The sequence below is a fragment of the Plecotus auritus genome (assembly GCF_963455305.1).
Source record: "Plecotus auritus genome assembly, chromosome: 7".
NCBI classification, from domain to species: domain Eukaryota; kingdom Metazoa; phylum Chordata; class Mammalia; order Chiroptera; family Vespertilionidae; genus Plecotus; species Plecotus auritus.
The window spans coordinates 1118656-1137553 of record NC_137774.1 but is presented as its reverse complement, the minus strand read 5'-3'; the positions used below and the strand labels follow the sequence as shown (position 1 = coordinate 1137553).

The window sequence follows — 18898 nt, the reverse complement described above, 5'->3', positions numbered from 1 at the left end:
CCCCCTAGGGTGCGTCTGGCATCCGGAAGCTGCGACCCCACGGCCCGTCCCCCCACGGCTGTCTCCCCACAGCCTGTCCCCAGAACCCCCTTTCCCTCACGGGCACAGCCCCCAAGCCAGGCCACAAGGCCCCTGCCTTCCCCAGCGGGTCGGGCGGGCGGTGACCTGTGCCTCCCGCAGGTGCGCTGCGCGGCCGTCTTTGCCCTCGGCACCTTTGTGGGCAACTCTGCCGAGAGGACCGATCACTCCACCACCATCGACCACAACGTGGCCATGATGCTGGCCCAGCTGATCAGCGACGGGAGCCCCGTGGTACGGAAGGTGCGTGCCTGGCCTGACCGTGACCCTGTCCACAGCCGTGAGCGCTCAGCTCCCGCGGCTGGCCCTCCGGGACGCGCTGCCCCCAGGTGTGCGTGTGCCTGCTTCCTCCAGGCCTTTACCAGGCCCCGCCCGCCCCGCCCGGCCCGCCGAGGGCCCCAGAGGCCGGCGTCCCCGCTGCCGGTCCAAGTGCGGGGCTCTGTCATCGCCCTCTTCTCCACGCGACGCGCCTCCAGCCCGGCGGTCAGGGGTCGCTGCTGCTCGCGGGGCTGTGACCGCGCCTCCCTCCCAGGAGCTGGTGGTGGCGCTGACGCACCTGGTGGTTCAGTACGAGAGCAACTTCTGCTCCGTGGCCCTGCAGTTCATGGAGGAGGAGAAGAACTACCCGCTGCCCTCCCCCGCCACCACAGGTACGCCCACCGCACAGCGCCCAGCCCGCGGCCCTCAGTTCTGCCAGAAGCTGGCGCAGGTGTCACGCCCTCGCCCCCCGGACGCGGCTCTGCGGGGCTGGTTCCCCTTCCCAGGCGCGACCAGGCAGAAAGGGCGGACGGACGGGCTGCTCTGACGCCCCGCCTCGTCCCCTCGCCCTTCCGGACGAGACTCGTGGGAAGGACAGGCCGGGGGCTCAGCGCACGCGGCCCCTGCGGTGACGATGCCGTCATAGGGCTGGGTCCTGGCTCTAAGGCACGTTCGGCAGCACCTCCTCTCACATCGGCCTTTTACCAAAGTTGTCTCATTGTCCCGGTCGCCCCCCCCGCACCCCCCGCCCCCCAGAGCTCTGCCATCCCTGCCTGCCAGGAAGAGGGCTCGTGATCCGTAGTGAAGCGACGGCATTGCCGCTGTCGGTGCGTCAGGGAGGGGCCCAAGGGGTGCCCGTGCCCCGTGGAAACAGCCGTGCGCCACCAGAGGGCAGCCGGGGTCCTGCCAGCGCCACCTCACGGGGCGCCTGGTGCGGCCACAGGGCCTGCTCACGAAACCACACGCGTGGGTCACCTCTGCTCCCTGCGCGTGACTTGGGGCAGCTGCCTGGCTGCCTGTGTCAGACCCTCACCGCACGCATGGGCCCGGGGGGGCTTTCGCACGGCTCCCCCGACGCCCGCGGTGAACGCGGTCTCCCCTTCCCCCAGAGAGCGGGAGCCTGACCCCCGTGCGCGACAGCCCCTGTGCCCCCCGGCTGCGCTCGGTGAGCTCCTACGGCAACATCCGCGCCGTCACCACCGCCCGGAGCCTGAACAAGTCCTTGCAGAACCTGAGCCTCACGGAGGAAGGTGAGAGGCGGAGCCGGGCCCTGGGGGGCGGGGGGGGTGCCGAGGAGTCAGGGGGCACCCCTTCTCTGCCATAGACGTGTGGCCTGCACAGCCCCCTCCCCCGCCTGGGTCCCCCCAGCTGGGTCTCCTTGGGAGGGCAGTGGCCCCACGGGTGTCAATCATGCCGTTAAGGGTGGGACCAAAAGGGGGTCTGGGCGCCCAGACTGATGCCCTCCGTGTGCCGGCAGCGGGTGGCGCCGTGGCCTTCTCCCCCGGGAACCTGAGCGCCAGCAGCAGCGCCAGCAGCACGCTGGGCAGCCCTGAGAACGAGGAGTACATCTTGTCCTTCGAGACCATCGACAAGATGCGCAGGGTCAGCTCCTACTCGGCGCTCAACTCCCTCATAGGTGAGCCCCGCAGCCCAGAGGGCCTGGCCGCCGGCCGGGGCGTGAGAGAGTGCCGTCACCCAGCCTGGAGCTGGTGACACGCGTCGCTTCATCGCGAGGGAGGCTGCCGGAACCTCCCGTCGCTCCATCACGGCCCGGAGCAGCGGTCTCGCCGAGGCCCTGCCCCCAGGAGACAGCCCCTGCTCCTGACCCGCCTCCCCTCCCCGCAGGCGTCTCCTTCAACAGCGTGTACACGCAGATATGGCGCGTGCTGCTGCACCTGGCAGCCGACCCCTACCCCGACGTGTCGGACCTGGCCATGAAGGTGCTCAACAGCATCGCCTACAAGGTGCGTGTGCTCGTCCCCCCAGGCCCAGGCCCCGCAGGCCCCCACAGGCCAGGCCTGTCCTCGGCTCAGACACGTCTCCGTACCCCGACACCCACGTGAGCTTCCGATGGGCATCGGGCGTTTCCCGCCCCTGCCTGCCGAATCGGCACTGTCCCTGCCCGCTCCGTCCCGGGCCCCGTGGCCGCCCTCGCGCCTGACCTGCTTACTCCACCCTCCTGGCTGGAGCGGGACCTGGAAAGCCCTTCTCGTTCCGCTCTCCGTCTCCCATTGGGGGGCACCTCCATCTTCCGTTTCTTCGGCTCCCTCTCCGAGTGCCAGGACCGGCGGGCATAGTCCTCTCGCGGGTGCGGTGCCAGACCCGCGGGTGCTGCGGCCCTCGGCCCCCAGCTCGGCCCCCAGCTCGGCCCCCAGCTCACGGAGCTTCCTCCCCCTCAGCCCTGCTGCCCGCATGGCAAGGAGGCCAGCCCCGGGCCCCGCTGCCCTCCAGGGAAGTTTCTAGAAAAGCAGGAGGGGGCCTCTCATCTGGAAGGTGACGGTGGGCGTTCCCTCTGGTACCCGCATCGGTGCGGCGTCTCCTCGCCTAAAGGCCTTTCCCGCTGAGGCGGCTCGGAAGGCCCCAGCCCGCGTCCGCCCGCGGCCTCAGCTTGTCCCCAGCTGACGGTGCGTCCCTGGTCCCTTTGCTCTTCCAGGCCACCATGAACGCCCGGCCTCAGCGCATCCTCAGCGCATCCTCCCTCACCCAGTCGGCGCCCGCCAGCCCCACCAACAAGGGCGTCCACATCCAGCACGCGGGGTGAGTGCGGCTCCGGCGCGTCCTCGGTCCCAGGACGCTGGCTCGTCCCCCTGCTGCCGCGTGTCCTCGCCTCCCTCCCCGCTCCTTCGCGCCTGCACCGCTCCGACCTGGCCCTCCCTGCGATCCTGCCCGCCTTCGCAGCACAAACCGCAGCAGAGGGGCCTGGGCCTGGCCTCTGTGGCCCTCGCTCCGAGGCTTGTGGGGCGGCTTCTGCGTCCCATCGTGGCCAGCAGGCGGGCCTGCCTCCCGCTGGCTCAGTGGGTCCCCAGGGCCTGCTGGCTCCCCGCTCAGCACCAGCAGTTGATGGAGTCGCTGATGGGGGGTGGGGGAGGGGGAGGGTGCGGCAGAAGCGGCTGGTGTTTGGCGTCCATGGGGGTCTAGGTGACGCCGGGTTTCTTCTCCCCAATGGCAGGGGCTCCCCCCCAACGTCCAGCGCCAGCAGCTCCAGCCCCACCAACGATGTGGCCAAGCAGCCAGGCAGCCGTGAGCTGCCCGCGGGCCGGCTGGGCACCGCCGGGCCCACGGGGGCACAGTACACGCCCCACTCGCACCAGTTCCCGCGCACACGGAAGATGTTCGACAAGGGCCCCGACCAGGTGCGCCGGCGGCGCTGTGGCCCTGGCTCACGCACTCCAACTGCTAATCAGTTCACGCCTCGGGGACGCGGGGCCGGTCTGAGCGCAGCCCCGCACCGAGCGGCCGAGGCCTATGGGGGTCGGTGACCAGGCGCCCAGGGGCTATCCAACCACTCAGGACAGGGACAGCCCAGGCCCCCCCACGGCCCCGGGCGACAGGGTTCCTGGAGCACAGACCCAGGTGGCCTCCCTAATGCTGGCTCCTACAGCCCGATTTGTCACTCAGCCCTGTCCCCCGCTCGCCCCGCCCCCCACTCAGCCCTGCCCCTGCTCGGCCCCATCCCCCACACTTGGCCCCACCCCCCGCTCAGCCCCAGGCTTACGGACACAGCAGCCGGACCTGCCTCTGTCTGGTCTGAGCGGCTCCGAGGTGCAGAGAAACGGCGGGCACGGGCTCACTTGTCTCTCTTCCCCCCGCGCCTGGAAGCCCGCCGATGACCCGGACGACACCGGACACAAGAGCTTCATCTCGGCCGCGATGCAGACGGGCTTCTGTGACTGGAGCGCCCGGTACTTCGCGCAGCCCGTCATGAAGGTGCGCGGGCCGGGGCGCGGCCGTCCCTGTCCGACGGGCAGGAAGCCGCCCGCCTTAGTGTTCTGTCTGCGCCCAGCGGTCTGGGTCCCGTGGGCGGGGTGGCCAGTGGCCGGTGCCTGGCCCGATGCGCCGTGTGGCCACGGAGCGTGGGCATGAGGTCAGGCAGGAAGTGTCCTCTCAGGACCGGCCCCCGGGGCAGCGGGTGTCACTGTCACGTGCACACAGGTTGTCCCGGGGCTGTCACGCCCGTGGAAACAGCCGGTGCCCGGGCTTCGGGCGGCGTAGAGGCCGCGCGACGCTGCTGTGTCTGCAGCTCCGGGTGCAGCCGACCTGGGAGCGTCAGGACCTCGCGGTTTCCTGTTACGTTCACTGGGGATCGGTGCTAAGAGCGTGTTCCCTCGTCTGTTTTCTCGTTCTCCTGCTGTCCCAGGTGTACGCACAGGTGTGCTGTGCTCCTGTGGGCTTAACTAGCTGTCCCACGGCACGTGTGTGCGGTGACGCGCGGGGGGGCTTTTCCACGGCCTGTGTCACGTGGGAACTAGAAATAGCTCAAGGCCGGCATCCCCCTCAGAATGAAGACACCCCCTCCCCTGACGGCCTCGGTCTAAGGACCGGTGTGCTCAGCAGGCAGAGCTGTCCGCAGCCCCGTCACCTGACACCGGTTAGCGAGGCCGGTCCCCAGGCACAGGCGGGAGCGACCGCGTTTGTGGAGTTTCCTCACGTCTCAGGGCCGCCTCCTGGGTCCGAGTGGCCGAGAAGAGCTGCGTCCAGACAGGGCCCCCCCTCGATGGATGAGACCACCCCCCACGCACCTCCCAGACCTCACACCACCCCCCCACCTACCTCCCAGAGCTCACACCTCCCCCCCAACCGCCTCCCAGAGCTCACACCTCCCCCCCACGCACCTCCCAGACCTCACACCACCCCCCCCACCTACCTCCCAGAGCTCACACCTCCCCCCCAACTGCCTCCCAGACCTCACACTTCCCCCCACACGCCTCCCAGACCTCACACCTCCCCCCCACGTGCCTCCCAGAGCTCACACCTCCCCCCTACGTGCCTCCCAGAGCTCACACCTCCCCCCTACGTGCCTCCCAGAGCTCACACCTCCCCCCTACGTGCCTCCCAGAGCTCACACCTCCCCCCCACCCGCCTCCCAGAGCTCACACCTCCCCCCACACGTCTCCCAGAGCTCACACCTCCCCCCACACGCCTCCCAGACCTCACACCTCCCCCCCACGCGCCTCCCAGAGCTCACACCTCCCCCCACCCACCTCCCAGACCTCACACCTCCCCCCACGCGCCTCCCAGACCTCACACCTCCCCCCCACGCACCTCCCAGAGCTCACACCTCTCCACCCAGAGCTCACACCTCCCCCCCACGTCTCCCAGAGCTCACACCTCCCCCCACGTGCCTCCCAGACCTCACACCTCCCCCCACGTGCCTCCCAGACCTCACACCTCCCCCCACGTGCCTCCCAGAGCTCACACCTCCCCCCCACCCGCCTCCCAGACCTCACACCTCCCCCCCACGTGCCTCCCAGACCTCACACCTCCCCCCCACGTGCCTCCCAGACCTCACACCTCCCCCCACGTGCCTCCCAGAGCTCACACCTCCCCCCCACCCGCCTCCCAGACCTCACACCTCCCCCCCATGCACCTCCCAGAGCTCACACCTGCTGCAGAAAGCACGTTAGGCACGGCCTGTCGTGTGCTTTAAAGCAGACGCGTGGATCTTGGCTCTGATTACGCAGGGTTCAGGATTTGTGCTCAGCCCCTCGTGCTGTGGGCCTTGTCCCTGGCAGTGCCAGCCTCATGCCCTGTCCCACACTGGAGCCGCCCCCTGGGACCACACCTGTCAAAGGCGTAGCGAGAGTAAATCACTACAAGCCAGTGTCCCTCCTAACACCGGTCCCGAGTCCTCACGTAATTAGCAAAGCAGCGCAGCAAATGGGACACGGTCAACGCCGGTGACCAGGCCTCTGTCCCGGGAAGGCCGGTGCCCAGCGTGTTCAACGCTCCCGTGATGACTGCCAGCAGGGCAGAGGAAGCGGTGCCTCCGGAGCTGCAGGGCGAGGAGGGGCAGGACTCGGGTCCATTCCCAGTAACAGCCGGGCAGGCGGGTGGGCGGGGCTCCCCTCGCAGGGCGCCTGGGGGCCTGTCCCGGTTTCAGCAGGAGCAGGAGCAGGAGCAGGAGCAGGCAGCCACCGCTGCGGCCACACCCCGCGGCCAGGCGGGAGCCGCGGAGGGCTGGTTGGGGGGGGGGGGGGCAGACCCGTGCAGATGGCACTGTCGTGTGCACGGACCCCAGGCACTCGGCATCGTGTTGCTGCAGGAAGGGAGTGTCCCAGGGTGCGGGGCGCCGCGTCCTACACAGAAGTCGCTGTGCTTCTGTGTGAAATCACACCGTTAGTTAGATACAAACCCCAAAGAACAGCGCGTGCCAGATCCAAATGCTGAAAAGTGCGGACACCGTAAGAAATCAGCCCGAAATCAATGGAGACCCTGTTCGTGGTTGAAAGACTCAGCAGTGTTTTCCCTGAATTGATGTTGTAAATCAATACGGTCTCAATCGAAGCCCCAACAGGCTTTTAGAAACCGACAGCCTGGTCTCAGGTGCGGGGGGAAGCGAAGAGACCAGAATAGCCCAGACAGGTGACGCGGGTCGTGGTTGGGCTCACGGTCTCGTTGTGAGGCTCGCCGCGCAGCCCAGGCGATCGGGACACGTGGCGTGGTGGCAGGCGCCACCGGCCAGTGGGACACAGCGCCGGGATTCGGCCTGGAGCAGAGGGCTGTCGATTCTCAACTAGGACACTGTGTTCGGGGGGCGGGGGGACGGCGGGGGACGGTGGGCCGCAGCCCCTCACACCTGCGGGAACAAGCCAGAGCGAGTCAGCCCTGAATGGGGACCATGAACCGTCGGGAAGGAAACCTCGGGGGCCCGGGCGAGGCGCTGGTTCCTTTAGTAAGAGAACAAAATACAGAAGCGGGGCCTTCCTAAGGAAAGGGGACCCGGGAGGCACGGGCTAGAGACGCGGCTGCGAAGCGAGTTCGGGCTGGGCCGGCCCTCCGTGCTCGGCTCGGACTCCGGGTCCGCGCTCGGTCCTCCTGACGCTGCCACGGCCGGCCTCCCGAGGGGGACCAGGGCCCGCTGCCTCCCGAGGGGTGCCCGGAGGGCTGCAGGGGCCGGCCCAGCCTGTGTGCGGCGTGGGGAGCGGGGCCTCGTTCGCCGTCGGCGTTTGACGGCGGGTGTTGCTCTTGCAGATCCCGGAGGAGCACGACCTGGAGAGTCAGATCCGCAAGGAGCGGGAGTGGCGGTTTCTGCGCAACAGCCGTGTGCGGAGGCAGGCGCAGCAGCTCATCCAGAGGGGTGAGGCGGCCGACGCCCAGGAGGGGCTTGGAGGCCCGGCCCGAGCCCACGCGGCCCGGGGTGCCTGCCCCCACGAGCGCGGCTCCCGCCTTTGACGTTTCGGAGGGGGAGTGGCCCGCCCCGGCCCGGGTCCGGGTGCAGGCCCGCGTCCGGCTGTGGCTGAGGCCGCCGTGCGTCCCTTGCGCAGGCATCACGCGGCTGGACGATCAGATCTTCCTGAACAGGAACCCCGGGGTCCCCTCCGTGGTCAAGTTCCACCCCTTCACGCCCTGCGTGGCCGTCGCGGACAAGGACAGCATCTGGTGAGTGTGTGCACATGACACCGGTGCGGGGCGGTGCGGGGGGGGGGGGGCGGTGCGGCCACGACGGCCGTCCTGGCGGGCGTGAGGCGGCGTCCCCGGCTTCATCGCTGTCCCTCTCTTGCCCCTGGAGCTTCTGGGACTGGGAGAAAGGGGAGAAGCTGGACTACTTCCACAACGGGAACCCTCGGTACACGCGGGTCACGGCCATGGAGTACCTAAACGGCCAGGACTGCTCGCTGCTGCTCACGGCCACAGGTGAGCGCGTGCCCGCGGCCGGGCCGGGCGTTCCCGCTGGCGGAGGGTGTCCTGGGTCACAGGAAGGCCGCTGCCCTCAGGAGTTGGGAGGCCTCTGAGGGCGAGGGCTCCTCACAGGCGGCGGGGCAGCCGTGACCAGTGCCGGCAGGGCCTGGGACGGTGTCGGCCTCGGGGACCCGCTCGTCCCCGCCCAGGAAAGGCGCCGGAGCCTCTGTCCACGCAGCCTCCGCGAAGCCCGTGAGGCGAGGTGGAGGGAGACCGGTCGCCAGCGGCCCTCTGCCTGGCGGCGACCCTCACGGCCCCTCCAGCCACAGCCCCCACCGGCGGCGGGTCCCACACTCTCCCGTTTGGTCTGAGATGCCGGCACTTCGGCCTCACCCTGGAACCCTGGTTTGCCCCTGAGCCACCTGGCGACCCATCACCTCCCGCAGCACTTCAGACACGGCTCTGCTTCTGGCCTAGGAGCCGCTGCCCGTCTACCAGCACCTCCACCCCAGACGACAGAGGTCGTGGGGAGCCGCGGAGGCATGGGGAGGGTGTGGGCGTCCTCCCTGGGACAGAGGGCTGGTCACTGAGCGCTCCTTCAAAGTCCCAGGCCCCTCGGGGGGTGCGCCCCAGGGACAGCCTGCTGGTGGCCGCGCCCCCCCACCCCCCAGGCCTCCGCGAGGCGAGGGGCATCTCCGTGCCTCCTCCTCGGGCCAAGGAGCCCTGCGTGCTGACCGCCTTCCCTCCTCTCCCCTAGATGACGGCGCCATCAGAGTCTGGAAGAACTTTGCTGATTTGGAAAAGAATCCAGAAATGGTGACCGCGTGGCAGGGCCTCTCGGACATGCTGCCGACAAACCGAGGTCAGTGTCAAGGCCAATCCTGGAATCGTGAGCCGGCCGGCTTCCCCGTCTCCACAAAAGCGCTTCTACCTGGGAGAGGCGGCTGTGCACAGGCCGTCGAGCTGACCTCTGACCTGGGGCGTCCCTGGCCTGCGCGCCCCTGTCCTCAGCCTCATCCCTGGCTTGCAGGGGTGTTGCTGGGAAAAGAGATGCTGCTGACGGGGCTGGGGGACTGCGTTCTGTGCTCTTTGCACCCAAATTAACCCCCTTTGTGGGGTGAGTGCGCAGGGATTGCCAGTGGGTGCCTATGTCTGGGCTGGAGCCGGGTGCTGGCCTGGCCCTGCCCTGTGCTGGCCTGGCCCCCTGTGCTGAGGGTGCGCTGGCCTGGCCCCCCTGTGCTGAGGGTGCGCTGGCCTGGCCCTGCCCTGTGCTGAGGGTGCGCTGGCCTGGCCCTGCCCTGTGCTGAGGGTGCACTGGCCGTGACCCTGCAGGCACAGCTCTGCACGCTGCTTATCGGGTGGGGGAGCCCGGCCGTGCCCAGTGGGTGACGGGCCGCCTGCCTGCTGTCCTCCAGGAACCAGGTCAGGGATCGCAAGGGTCCCGAGGCCTCAGCTCACGGCTCGCTGTGCCCCGCAGCAGTGACGGCTTGGGTTGGGTTCAGGCTGTCAGGGTCTGGGATCCGGGGCCCTGTCTCCCTCCCTTGCCCGGTGCTGCTGCTGCCAGAGGCTTCTCTGCTCCCCGCACCCTGTCTGAGCGCCTTCAGGCGACTCGGGAGGGAGGGACCTGGCTGCCAGCAGGGACAGCTCCAGGCCGGCGGCACTGGCGTGTGTCTAAAACAAAGCCATGCTCTTCAGAAACAAACTGTCAGCCGGACACCCCACCCACCACAGCCATTTCCCTGTTGCCGGGGCCCCTGCAGGCCTGGCGGGAGCTGGCGGTGACGGCAGCATTGCAGGCCCTGTCTCGGCCTCGCCTTGTTTCTAAGACCACCCAGCGCCGTCTCTGGTCTCCGGTGCCCCGCCGGGCAGCTCCTGCCACTTTGGCCACTAACCTCCCCGAAACGTCCCCACGTCTCCCCGCCTCTGGACGCCCCTCCCGCCACCCACCTGCACGTAGGCATTTCCAAGACGGAGCACACGGACGTGCGGTGCCGTGTTAGGGCCCGTCTCTCGGTGCACAGCACCGCCGACCGAGTGGGCATCTGTCAGGTGAACGCTCGCCCAGCCAGCAGGTGCGGCGAGGCCGCCGCTCCACCTGCACCTCCCGCCCCTCCCCTCCCCCGCTGCCTGGTGTTCTGAGCCGTCGTCAGTCTGGCTGGGTCAGTGCGCCTGGCCGCTCGCCTTCCATCAGACCACGTCCCTGTCTCCTCGCAGGTCTGGCCCGAAAGGTCTCCATCTATCTTGACCACAGTAAGCAGGGAGGTGAGTGCCCCTGCCCCCGGGGCCGCCAGGCTGGTGGGCGCTGCCCTCTTCTGCTGGCGCTGGTCCCTTCAGGGCAGCAGAGGGTCAGGGCTGGGTTCTCCCTCGCTCCATCCGCACAGATCCGTCCAATACAAGGACGCCAGCCAGAGAGCACCCGCCCCGGGGTGCGTCAGGGAGCGCGGAGCCCTGACCGAATCCCCGCCGCGGAGGGAGCCTCCAAGGGCCGCCCTCCGGCGCCCCCTCCCTCCGCGGGTGGGCGCTCCAGCCCAGCGGCTCCGAATCTCACCCCGCTTTGCGCTCACCCCGCGCTCCTGGAGGGTCTGCATTCTGTCCTCTCCGAGCCACGCCCACTGGCCCAGGATTGGGAAGAGCAGGTCGCCATCTGCTGGCGAGGGGTCCCGGCCGCCTCCCCAGTCCCTCAGGCCGCAGGCCCAGGGAGCTCGCTCCGTTTGTCGGAGCAGAGGCCCCAGAGCAAGGCTGTTTCCCACCAAAACCTTCGGACAGTGTTTCCCAGGAGACTCTCAGGCAGGGCCTTGGCAGCATCGGTTCCGTCGGAGAAGTGCGCACGGCGGCCTGCTGAGCGCCAGAGTGCAGGCAGCAGCGGGGGCTGAGGGCAGAGGATAGCCTGGGGGGGGCGGCGCTGGCTCGGCGACAGGCGAGGGGTGCTGTGGGCCAGGGCGGGGACAGCGACACCCACACGGGCGGCGCTGCTGTCGGGCAGGTCCCACTGGGACACTGGCTCTCGCGCTGTCTGTCACTGGCACCTTTGTAGCGGTGCCGGACGCCGTGCCGCCCTGTTTGTTACGTGTCTCCCCGGGTCTCACCACGCAGGTGACTTACAAAGAGGCGGGGCCTCACCGAGCCAGGCCCCAAGTCGGTCTCCTCCCAGGGTGCGCCTGTCGGTTCTCAGAGAGAGTGACGGCCTGGCTGCCCGCTGTGTCCGGCCAGGGGCCGGGCGGCGACCTCTTGGTGCAGAGCCGGTGCTCCAGCCAACGGCCCCCCCTGGGCGACGCAGGGTTCCTGTTCAGGGCCAGAGCCTGGCCAGCCTCCCAGCGACCGTTTGTCCTTGTCTGTTCAGTCGCAGGGGTCCTCAGACTTTTTAAACCGGGGCCAGGTCACTGTCCCTCAGGCCGTTGGAGGGCCGGACTATAGTTTAAAAAAAAAAACTATGAACAAATTCCTATGCGCACTGCGGGCCCGGGACGCGTCGGCTGCTAAGCAGGACAGGCAGCGGCACCCGGCGGGCCGGATACATGTCCTTGGCGGGCCGCATGTGGCCCGCGGGCCGTAGTTTGAGGACGCCTGGTAGTGGCTCATTCTCCACGGGCACGCAGCACAGCGTGGGGCTGGCGGGTACACATGGGGCTGGCGGGGTCCACGTGGGGCTGGCGGGTCCACATGGGGCTGGCGGGGTCCACGTGGGGGCCCCGAGTGTCCCTGAAAGAGAACAAGAAGCACCTGTAGACCCTGGGACTCACCGTGTCGGGTTTGTGAGAAGCTCTTACGGTGAAACAGCTGAGGGAGAGAGGGAGGGGGGAGCCTGGAGGTGGCAGGGCCTCTGCTGCTCGCCCCAGAGGGAAGCGGGGCCGCTGGGCCCGCTCAGAGGAAGGACAGGGTCCCGTCAGGGGAGACACTCTCCGCCCACCGTCTGGAAGGCAGGACGCAGGACGGGGGTCTCGGCGGGCGGGCCAGCGGCTGCGTCCCGTCCGGGCAGCAGGACCCGCGACTGCAGCCTGGGGGGGAGGGGCAGGACCCCTGGCGGCTGTGGTGTCTGAGGGGCTTTCCGCAGCGGGGCCGGTCCCAGGTGACCCCGGGAGTGACACCCGGAGGTGCCCGCCTGAGGGAGGTTCGTCCCAGGACGGAGCCGCCAGGGGAGGCCTCCCTGCGTCTAAAACGTCCCTTCTCAAAAAAAAAAACAAAAAGAGCAAAGCGTTAGCAACGGTGAGACCTGGGCGGGGACAAGGGTTTCTCCGGGCTCGCTCTGCGCTAAAACATGGGAAGTAAATCTTACTCTGCCCCAGCGAGCCCAGTGGTCAGAGTCAGCCCGGGCCAAAGGGTCGAGGGGTCGATCCCAGTCAAGGGCACGAACCTCGGTTGCAGGTTCGATCCCGGGCCTCTCAGGGCGCTGCAGGAGACCCCTGGTCAGAGTCTCTGTCTCTGTCTCTCTCTCTCTCTGTCTCTCTCTCTCCCTCTCTCCCTCTCTCTGTCTCTCTCTTCCTCTCTGTCTCTCTCCCTCTCTCTCCCTCTCACCCTCTCTCTCTGTCTCTCTCCCTCTCTGTCTCTCCCCCCCCTCTCTCTCTCTCTCTCTCTGTCTCTCTCTCTCTCTCTCTCTCTCTCTCTCTCTCTCCCTCTCTCCCTCTCTCTGTCTCCCTCTCTCCCTCTCTCTCTCCCTCTCTGTTTCTCCCCCCCCCCCTCTCTCTCTCTCTCTCTGTCTCTCTCTTCCCCTCTCTCTCTCTCTCTGTCTCTCTCTTCCTCTCTCTCCCTCCCTCCCTCTCTCTCTCTCCCTGTCTCTCTCTCTCTCTCTCTCCCTCCCTCCCTCCCTCTCTCTCTCTCCCTGTCTCTCTCTCTCTCTCTCTTTCTCTCTCTCTCTGTCTCTCTCTCCCTCTTTCTCTCTCTCTCCCTCTCTCCCCCTCTCTGTCTCTCTCTGTCTCTCTCCTTCTCCCTCCCTCTCTCTCTCTCCCTGTCTCTCTCTCTCTCTCTCTCTTTCTCTCTCTCTGTCTCTCTCTCCCTCTTTCTCTCTCTCCCTCTCCCTCTCTCCCCCTCTCTCTCTCTGTCTCTCTCCTTCTCCCTCTCTCTCTCTGTCTCTCTGTCTCTCTCTCCCTCTCTCTCTCTGTCTCTCTGTCTCTCTCTCCCTCTCTCTCTCTCTCTCTCTCTGTCAACGGGGAAACCCCCCGGGTGAGGGCTGATGACAGCACATTAAACCTTGTCCTAAATCGCGTCCTCCCGGAGGTCCCAGCGCTGCAGCCACTCGGCCGCTGTCCTGTCGGCGTGGGAAGGCGGCTCCCAGCCTCGGTGCCCGGCCAGGCTCGGGAAGCACTGCAGGCCCCGAGCTCCCAGCGGCCGAGCCAGGGGTGCTGGACAGGGTCCGCGGAGGCCCTGTCCCTCCGGCAGTGCCGGGCCGGCAGGGAGGCGGGGGCTCCCCGCACTGTTGCCCCGCCCAGGACTCGGTGCACGGGGAGCCCCGGCTCGAGCTTGCGTGGGTCTGGGTCCTGGGTGCCGGGCGGCGTGCGCCCAGAGCAGGCTCCCAGGTGAGGCGTGCCGTCCCCAGGAGCCGGGATGGTGGTGGACTGGGAGCAGGAGACCGGCCTCCTCATGAGCTCGGGGGACGTGCGGATCGTGCGCATCTGGGACACGGACCGCGAGATGAAAGTGCAGGTACCCGCTCGGGCTCACTGAGCCGCTGTGACATGTCAGTGACGGGGGGGGGGGGGGGGGGGGGGCACTGGGAGCCTCAGACCCGCTGGCGTCTGGATCGGGTCACGTGGCGGCGCCCTGCCCGGTCCCAGACACGATGACGGCGCCGGCCAGGGAGGTCAGAGCGGGCGGACGCTCCTAGTTGTGACTGATGGCTGGGTCCTGTGCTGTCCCTTTCAGCAAAGGGACAGGAGTGCATGGATTGCCTGAGCCCTCCCGGCAGGTGACGGCCCAGACCCCCAGGGCTGAGGCTCCGCCCCCCCCCCGCCCCCGCTCTCTCTGCTCTTCCTGCACTGACAGCCCAGGAGCTGTGGGGGCTGGGAGCTCCCCTAGGCCCTCCCTGACGGCAGGCGTTCCAGAGAGCCCCAGAGCAGCCGACAGCTCCCACTGCCCCACGGGCTCGTCTGTCTTTCCAGGAAGGCGGGAGCCACCGAGAGTTTAATTGGCTCGGAAAGCCGGTCATTACAGCCTGTTGGCCCGCTGTGGCCTGGGGACCGGGTCTCGGCATGTCTCCCGGCTGGGCCCTGGTGCGCCCCGGCCTGTCATTCAGGCCCCAGCGGCCCTGCAGGTGCCCCAGGTGGAGCAGGCGCAGTCCCTGGCCTGGGTGGCTCACGGTCTCTGTGGTCACGGTCTCGCCCTAGGACATCCCCACGGGCGCCGACAGCTGCGTGACCAGCCTGTCCTGCGACTCCCAGCGGTCCCTCATCGTGGCCGGCCTCGGGGACGGCTCTGTCCGCGTCTACGACCGGAGGATGGCCCTCAGCGAATGGTAATGCGGCTGCGCCCGACCCACCCCGTGCCGCTGGGGCCCAAGGTCACATCTCTGCCAGGCTGCTGGGCCCAAAGGGAGCCCAGAGGTGCGGGCCCTCCACAGAGGCCTCACGCCCTGTGAGCGTGGACGGGCCACGGGAAGGTGGGGCCAGGTCCAGGCCAGGTGCTGCCTCCCGAACTCAGGTCCCCAGGCAGGCTGCTGCCCACCCCTCTGGGTCACACGTGAGCAACCGTGGCGTCGGGACCACGTGCATGGGCGCGGGCGGGGCAGGCGGGCAGGTGAGGGCACCTGTGTGGGTGCTGAGGAGCTGGTGTCCGCTGTCCTCCACCGTCCCGAGGCCGGGGGCTGGTAGGTGACAGCACACATTGCACCTGGTCCCGCGTCCCCTGCTTGCCTGCCTGGGGCTCTGACCCGCGTCCCCCGCTCTGCCCGCAGCCGCGTCATGACGTTCCGGGAGCACACGGCCTGGGTGGTGAAGGCCTGCCTGCAGAAGCGCCCCGAGGGCCACATCGTGAGCGTCAGGTAACGGCTGGGCAGCTGCGAGACAGCGCTTCCCGCTGGGAAACGTCCTGGGTGTCCACCAGCCGCGGTGGGGTCCCCTCCCGGGGAGGAGGGGGCGGGTGCAGGGAGCGGGTGGGCACAGGGCCTCTGCCGGCGCCTGGCTGAGGGGTCCCTGCCCGAGCCAGTCATCCACCCGTTAAACCAGGTTCGGCCGCCGGACCCTCCTGTGCTGAGAGCAGCGAACGTTCATTTGCCCTTAAAGGGACAGGAGATGTAATTACTGTCACAGCCGCCGCTCTCTTCTTAAGGAGCCGCTGTCTCCCTGTGACAGTAAACACAGAGCGGGGCCGGGCCGGGCAGGAGAGCGGCCGCCCCCCAGTGTCCCTGCAGCACCGTCCCTTCTCGGGGACAGGACACGAAGCAGGCGTTCGCTCCCACGCTCTGCCCTGCGGCGGCCTCGCTGCTCCGTGGAGGTCCTGCGGCCGGGGCCGTGGGTGGGCCTCACAGGGCCTAGGAGGCTCCACATGGCCTCTGCGTGCCCGTCCCGGGGCCGGCGGGCCGGCCTCCCTCACCGCGACCCCCTCTCGGCAGCGTGAACGGGGACGTGCGCTTCTTCGACCCGCGGATGCCGGAGTCCGTGAGCGTGCTGCAGATCGTGAAGGGGCTCACGGCCCTGGACATCCACCCCCAGGCCAACCTCATCGCCTGGTAGGTGCCCGGCCCCCGGCTGCTCGCGGCTGGACCCCGCCCTGCAGACCCCGCCCTCCCGGCCCCGCCCCGGAGCAGGTGCTGACAGCCCCCCTCTGCCCCTGCAGCGGCTCCGTGAACCAGTTCACCGCCGTCTACAGCGGGACCGGGGAGCTCATCAACAGCATCAAGTACTACGATGGCTTCATGGGCCAGCGCGTCGGCGCCATCAGCTGCTTGGCCTTCCACCCGCACTGGGTCTGTCCCCACGCCCGGCGGGGCAGGGACCGGGGCACCCGAGGGCCAGCAGCGAGCGGGTGGGCTGCAGCCACGCCCCCACCTTCCTGGGCCTCCGCCCGCCGGGTCCAGGGCCGTGGCCCCGCACCGCCCTCCCCCTGAGGCAGCACCCCTACCCCTGTCCTCGGGGAAGGCCCAGCTGCAGTCATGTGAGCCACCCGCCCTCCCGCCACCTCTGACCTGCACTAATGTCACCCCTGGAGGAAGTCCCCCGAGGAGTCTTCTGGGGAACCGCATGCACGCATACACATACACATACACACACGTGACCCGATGCCTGTCCTGTGTGCAGGCATCCACAGTCACAGGCTAGCAGGCGGCTCTGCCGAAAGGCACGACCTTGGGTCCCCAGAGCATCCCTGGGGCAACCCGAGAGGTTCAGGGACCAGGCCCTTGCAGGTTCCAGCTGGGGGCGGGGGGGCACGGCTCTGCTGAAAGCCCCGGCCCGCCACCTCTGCACCTGCCTCCCCGGGGCCCGCACCGCTCACCACTCACCCGCCCCCTCTCCTCGCAGCCTCACCTGGCCGTGGGCAGCAACGACTACTACATGTCCGTGTACTCCGTGGAGAAGCGTGTCAGATAGCGGCGCCCGCGGGCCAGGCCGCATGTACAGAGGGGCCGCTGCCCGGACCGGTCCTGACCTGGCTGCCGAGGCTCCGGCTGCGCTGTCTGCCTGTCTGTCCTCGCTGTCGCGCCGTGGCCCATGAAGTTCCTCCTGCGGCGTGACGGCATGACCGTGTGATGTCATGGTCACTTCCCTGCTGAGACGCGGCCTGGGGCCGAGGGCGCCGCACCGCCCCTCCCGTGTTCCTCCCGAGGGTTTTGAAGCGGAAACACTCGTTTTATCTTCCACGGACCCGGGCCTGGGCTCCACCGGCTCCGAGGCGGACGGCTTCCCCAGGCTCGGCCGCCCGGTGGCCCCTGGGCCGGTACCGCCCGCCACGCACCAGCGGGAGGTGCCCAGCCGGCCGGGGCCTCTGCTGTGCACAGCGCGAGGGCGGGGGTTCGAGACCAGCACCGAGGAGACGGAGAAGCTGGCACCCGGGCCTCCCGCCAACCCCCGGGCTCAATCCACCCCCACAACGCAGCCACCCTCCGGCACAGGCGCGGCCTTGGGTTCGAGCTTGGGCCCGTTACCAAGGTCCCTTAGAGAAGGGGCCTGCGGCCTTGGGCAGGAGGCGGGTCTTTGGTGACTCAGCCACTGCCTGAGGCCACAGGCCTATGTTTCCCCGAAGGGCAGCGCCCAGGTCCATGATCTTCCTGCCTGTGCTCGCACACGTGTCACACACGTGCACGCAGGGAGGCACAGCTGGAGGCCTGAGAGTGTCTGGTTAGACGACATCTCGTCTGCAGTCCCTGTCCCCACACTGTGCAGCTATAACGCACAAGAGCTCCTCGCTGCTCACTTTATCGCGTGTGTGTGTGTGAGAGTGCACAGGCCTGTGTGCACACGTGTGTACAAGTGCACAGTCATGTGCAGATGTGCGAGTGCACAGGCGTGTGCAGACATGCGTGTATGAGCGCATGGCAGGGGAGTGGTGGCCGCGGCCGATGGAGGGCCCGGGGGGTGTGCTGAGACAGCACCCGGAACTCAAAACAACCTCGATGATGATGTTTGAAACGCACTTGGGAATCAGGGTTATTCACAGAGGAGTGGGGGGGCTTCACTCATCCTGCCAGCAAGAGGCCAATAATCGTGTGAGTGTGCGTGAGCGCCAGCGCACGCCGAGGCCTCCTGGCTGCAGGCGCGGCGCTCGGCCTCCGCCAAGGGCGCCTTCAGCAGGCGGAGCCGGCCTGCAGTGTAGCCCGGTGTGCTGGGCCGGGGTCTGCACTGGGGCCGGACGGGCTGGGCGCAGGGGGGTCCTGCCCGCAGCCCTGCCTGCTCCCGCCAGGAGGTGGTTCTGGGACAGAAGTCCCACTCCCCACGCTGCGTCCGCGGGGTGCCCCAGTGCTGACCCCCGACCTCCCGGAGGCCGAGCTCCACCCAGACGCTGAGGGAGTGTCTGACGCACGGAGCGGGTCCCTCCAGGTTCCGGGCGGCGTGCGGGTCTGTTTGCTTTGAGAGAACTATGAGCTGCCCCACGCGAGGCTGTCCACAGATGTGACGCGGAAACTCAATCATGAGGCTACCAGGCACAGGAGCCCGCCCTAAGGCTCACCCCCTATTTATTTTACCGGATACATCGGAGGGACGGACGGACTCAGGACTCAGTGTGGCCGGGAGCTCGGTGACGGACAATAAACGCTGATGAAATCGTGCGGGACGGGCGCTCCTCCTTTGGGAAAACGGCACGTGGGCCACGTGGGCGTGAGCAGTTCCGGGGGGCGGGGCGTGGGGCCGGGCTGGTCCTGGGCCACCACACCTTCAGGCGGTGGCTTCTTGAGGCCCGGGCACAGGCTCTGTGGCCCCCGTGACAGGAAATGGCTGTGCTGCCTGCCGTGGGAGGGGCTGGGCGGCCCAGGAAGTGGCTGTGCTGCCTGCCGTGGGAGGGGCTGGGAGGGGTTAGGGTTTGGATGCCCTGGCTGTGGTGCAGGGGCGCGCCCGCCACACCAGTGACCCCAGGCGGGAGGTCGCCCATCACTCCGCTGTGCCCACTGGGAAGCCCACCCCCTCCGTGCCTGGTCGGTGCTGCTGAGGCGAGGGGTCCTTGGGGTGGACAGGAGCTGTCCCGGCTGAGGGACGAGGGGCAGCCAACGGCAGGGCAGTGGGGGGCAGAGCGGGGCCAGGCGGGCTGGGACCAGGGCACTCGGAGGAAGGGCGGGACTGGACCACATGCAGCCCTGTGCTTG

At 68.6% G+C, this 18898-nt stretch overlaps 1 protein-coding gene across 2 annotated transcripts in view; it reads left to right on the top strand.

Moving 5' to 3' along the window:
• Positions 1-18367, top strand: part of RPTOR (regulatory associated protein of MTOR complex 1) — a 97931-nt gene extending 79564 nt beyond the window's left edge. The window contains exons 17-35 of one of the 2 annotated variants that reach the window (XM_080677685.1): positions 181-321; positions 611-728; positions 1446-1586; positions 1814-1972; positions 2182-2300; positions 2990-3093; positions 3506-3689; positions 4156-4263; positions 7528-7633; positions 7821-7935; positions 8066-8190; positions 8933-9037; positions 10390-10437; positions 13706-13812; positions 14493-14620; positions 15059-15145; positions 15716-15832; positions 15940-16069; positions 16623-18367. In XM_080677685.1, coding sequence (XP_080533811.1) covers positions 181-321; positions 611-728; positions 1446-1586; positions 1814-1972; positions 2182-2300; positions 2990-3093; positions 3506-3689; positions 4156-4263; positions 7528-7633; positions 7821-7935; positions 8066-8190; positions 8933-9037; positions 10390-10437; positions 13706-13812; positions 14493-14620; positions 15059-15145; positions 15716-15832; positions 15940-16069; positions 16623-16691 — 2211 coding nt within the window. In that variant the 3' untranslated portion in view covers positions 16692-18367. The remainder of the gene's footprint in view (positions 1-180; positions 322-610; positions 729-1445; positions 1587-1813; positions 1973-2181; positions 2301-2989; positions 3094-3505; positions 3690-4155; positions 4264-7527; positions 7634-7820; positions 7936-8065; positions 8191-8932; positions 9038-10389; positions 10438-13705; positions 13813-14492; positions 14621-15058; positions 15146-15715; positions 15833-15939; positions 16070-16622) is intronic. The other variant, XM_080677686.1, reaches the window with a different exon arrangement.
• The last annotated feature ends 531 nt before the right edge of the window (positions 18368-18898 follow it).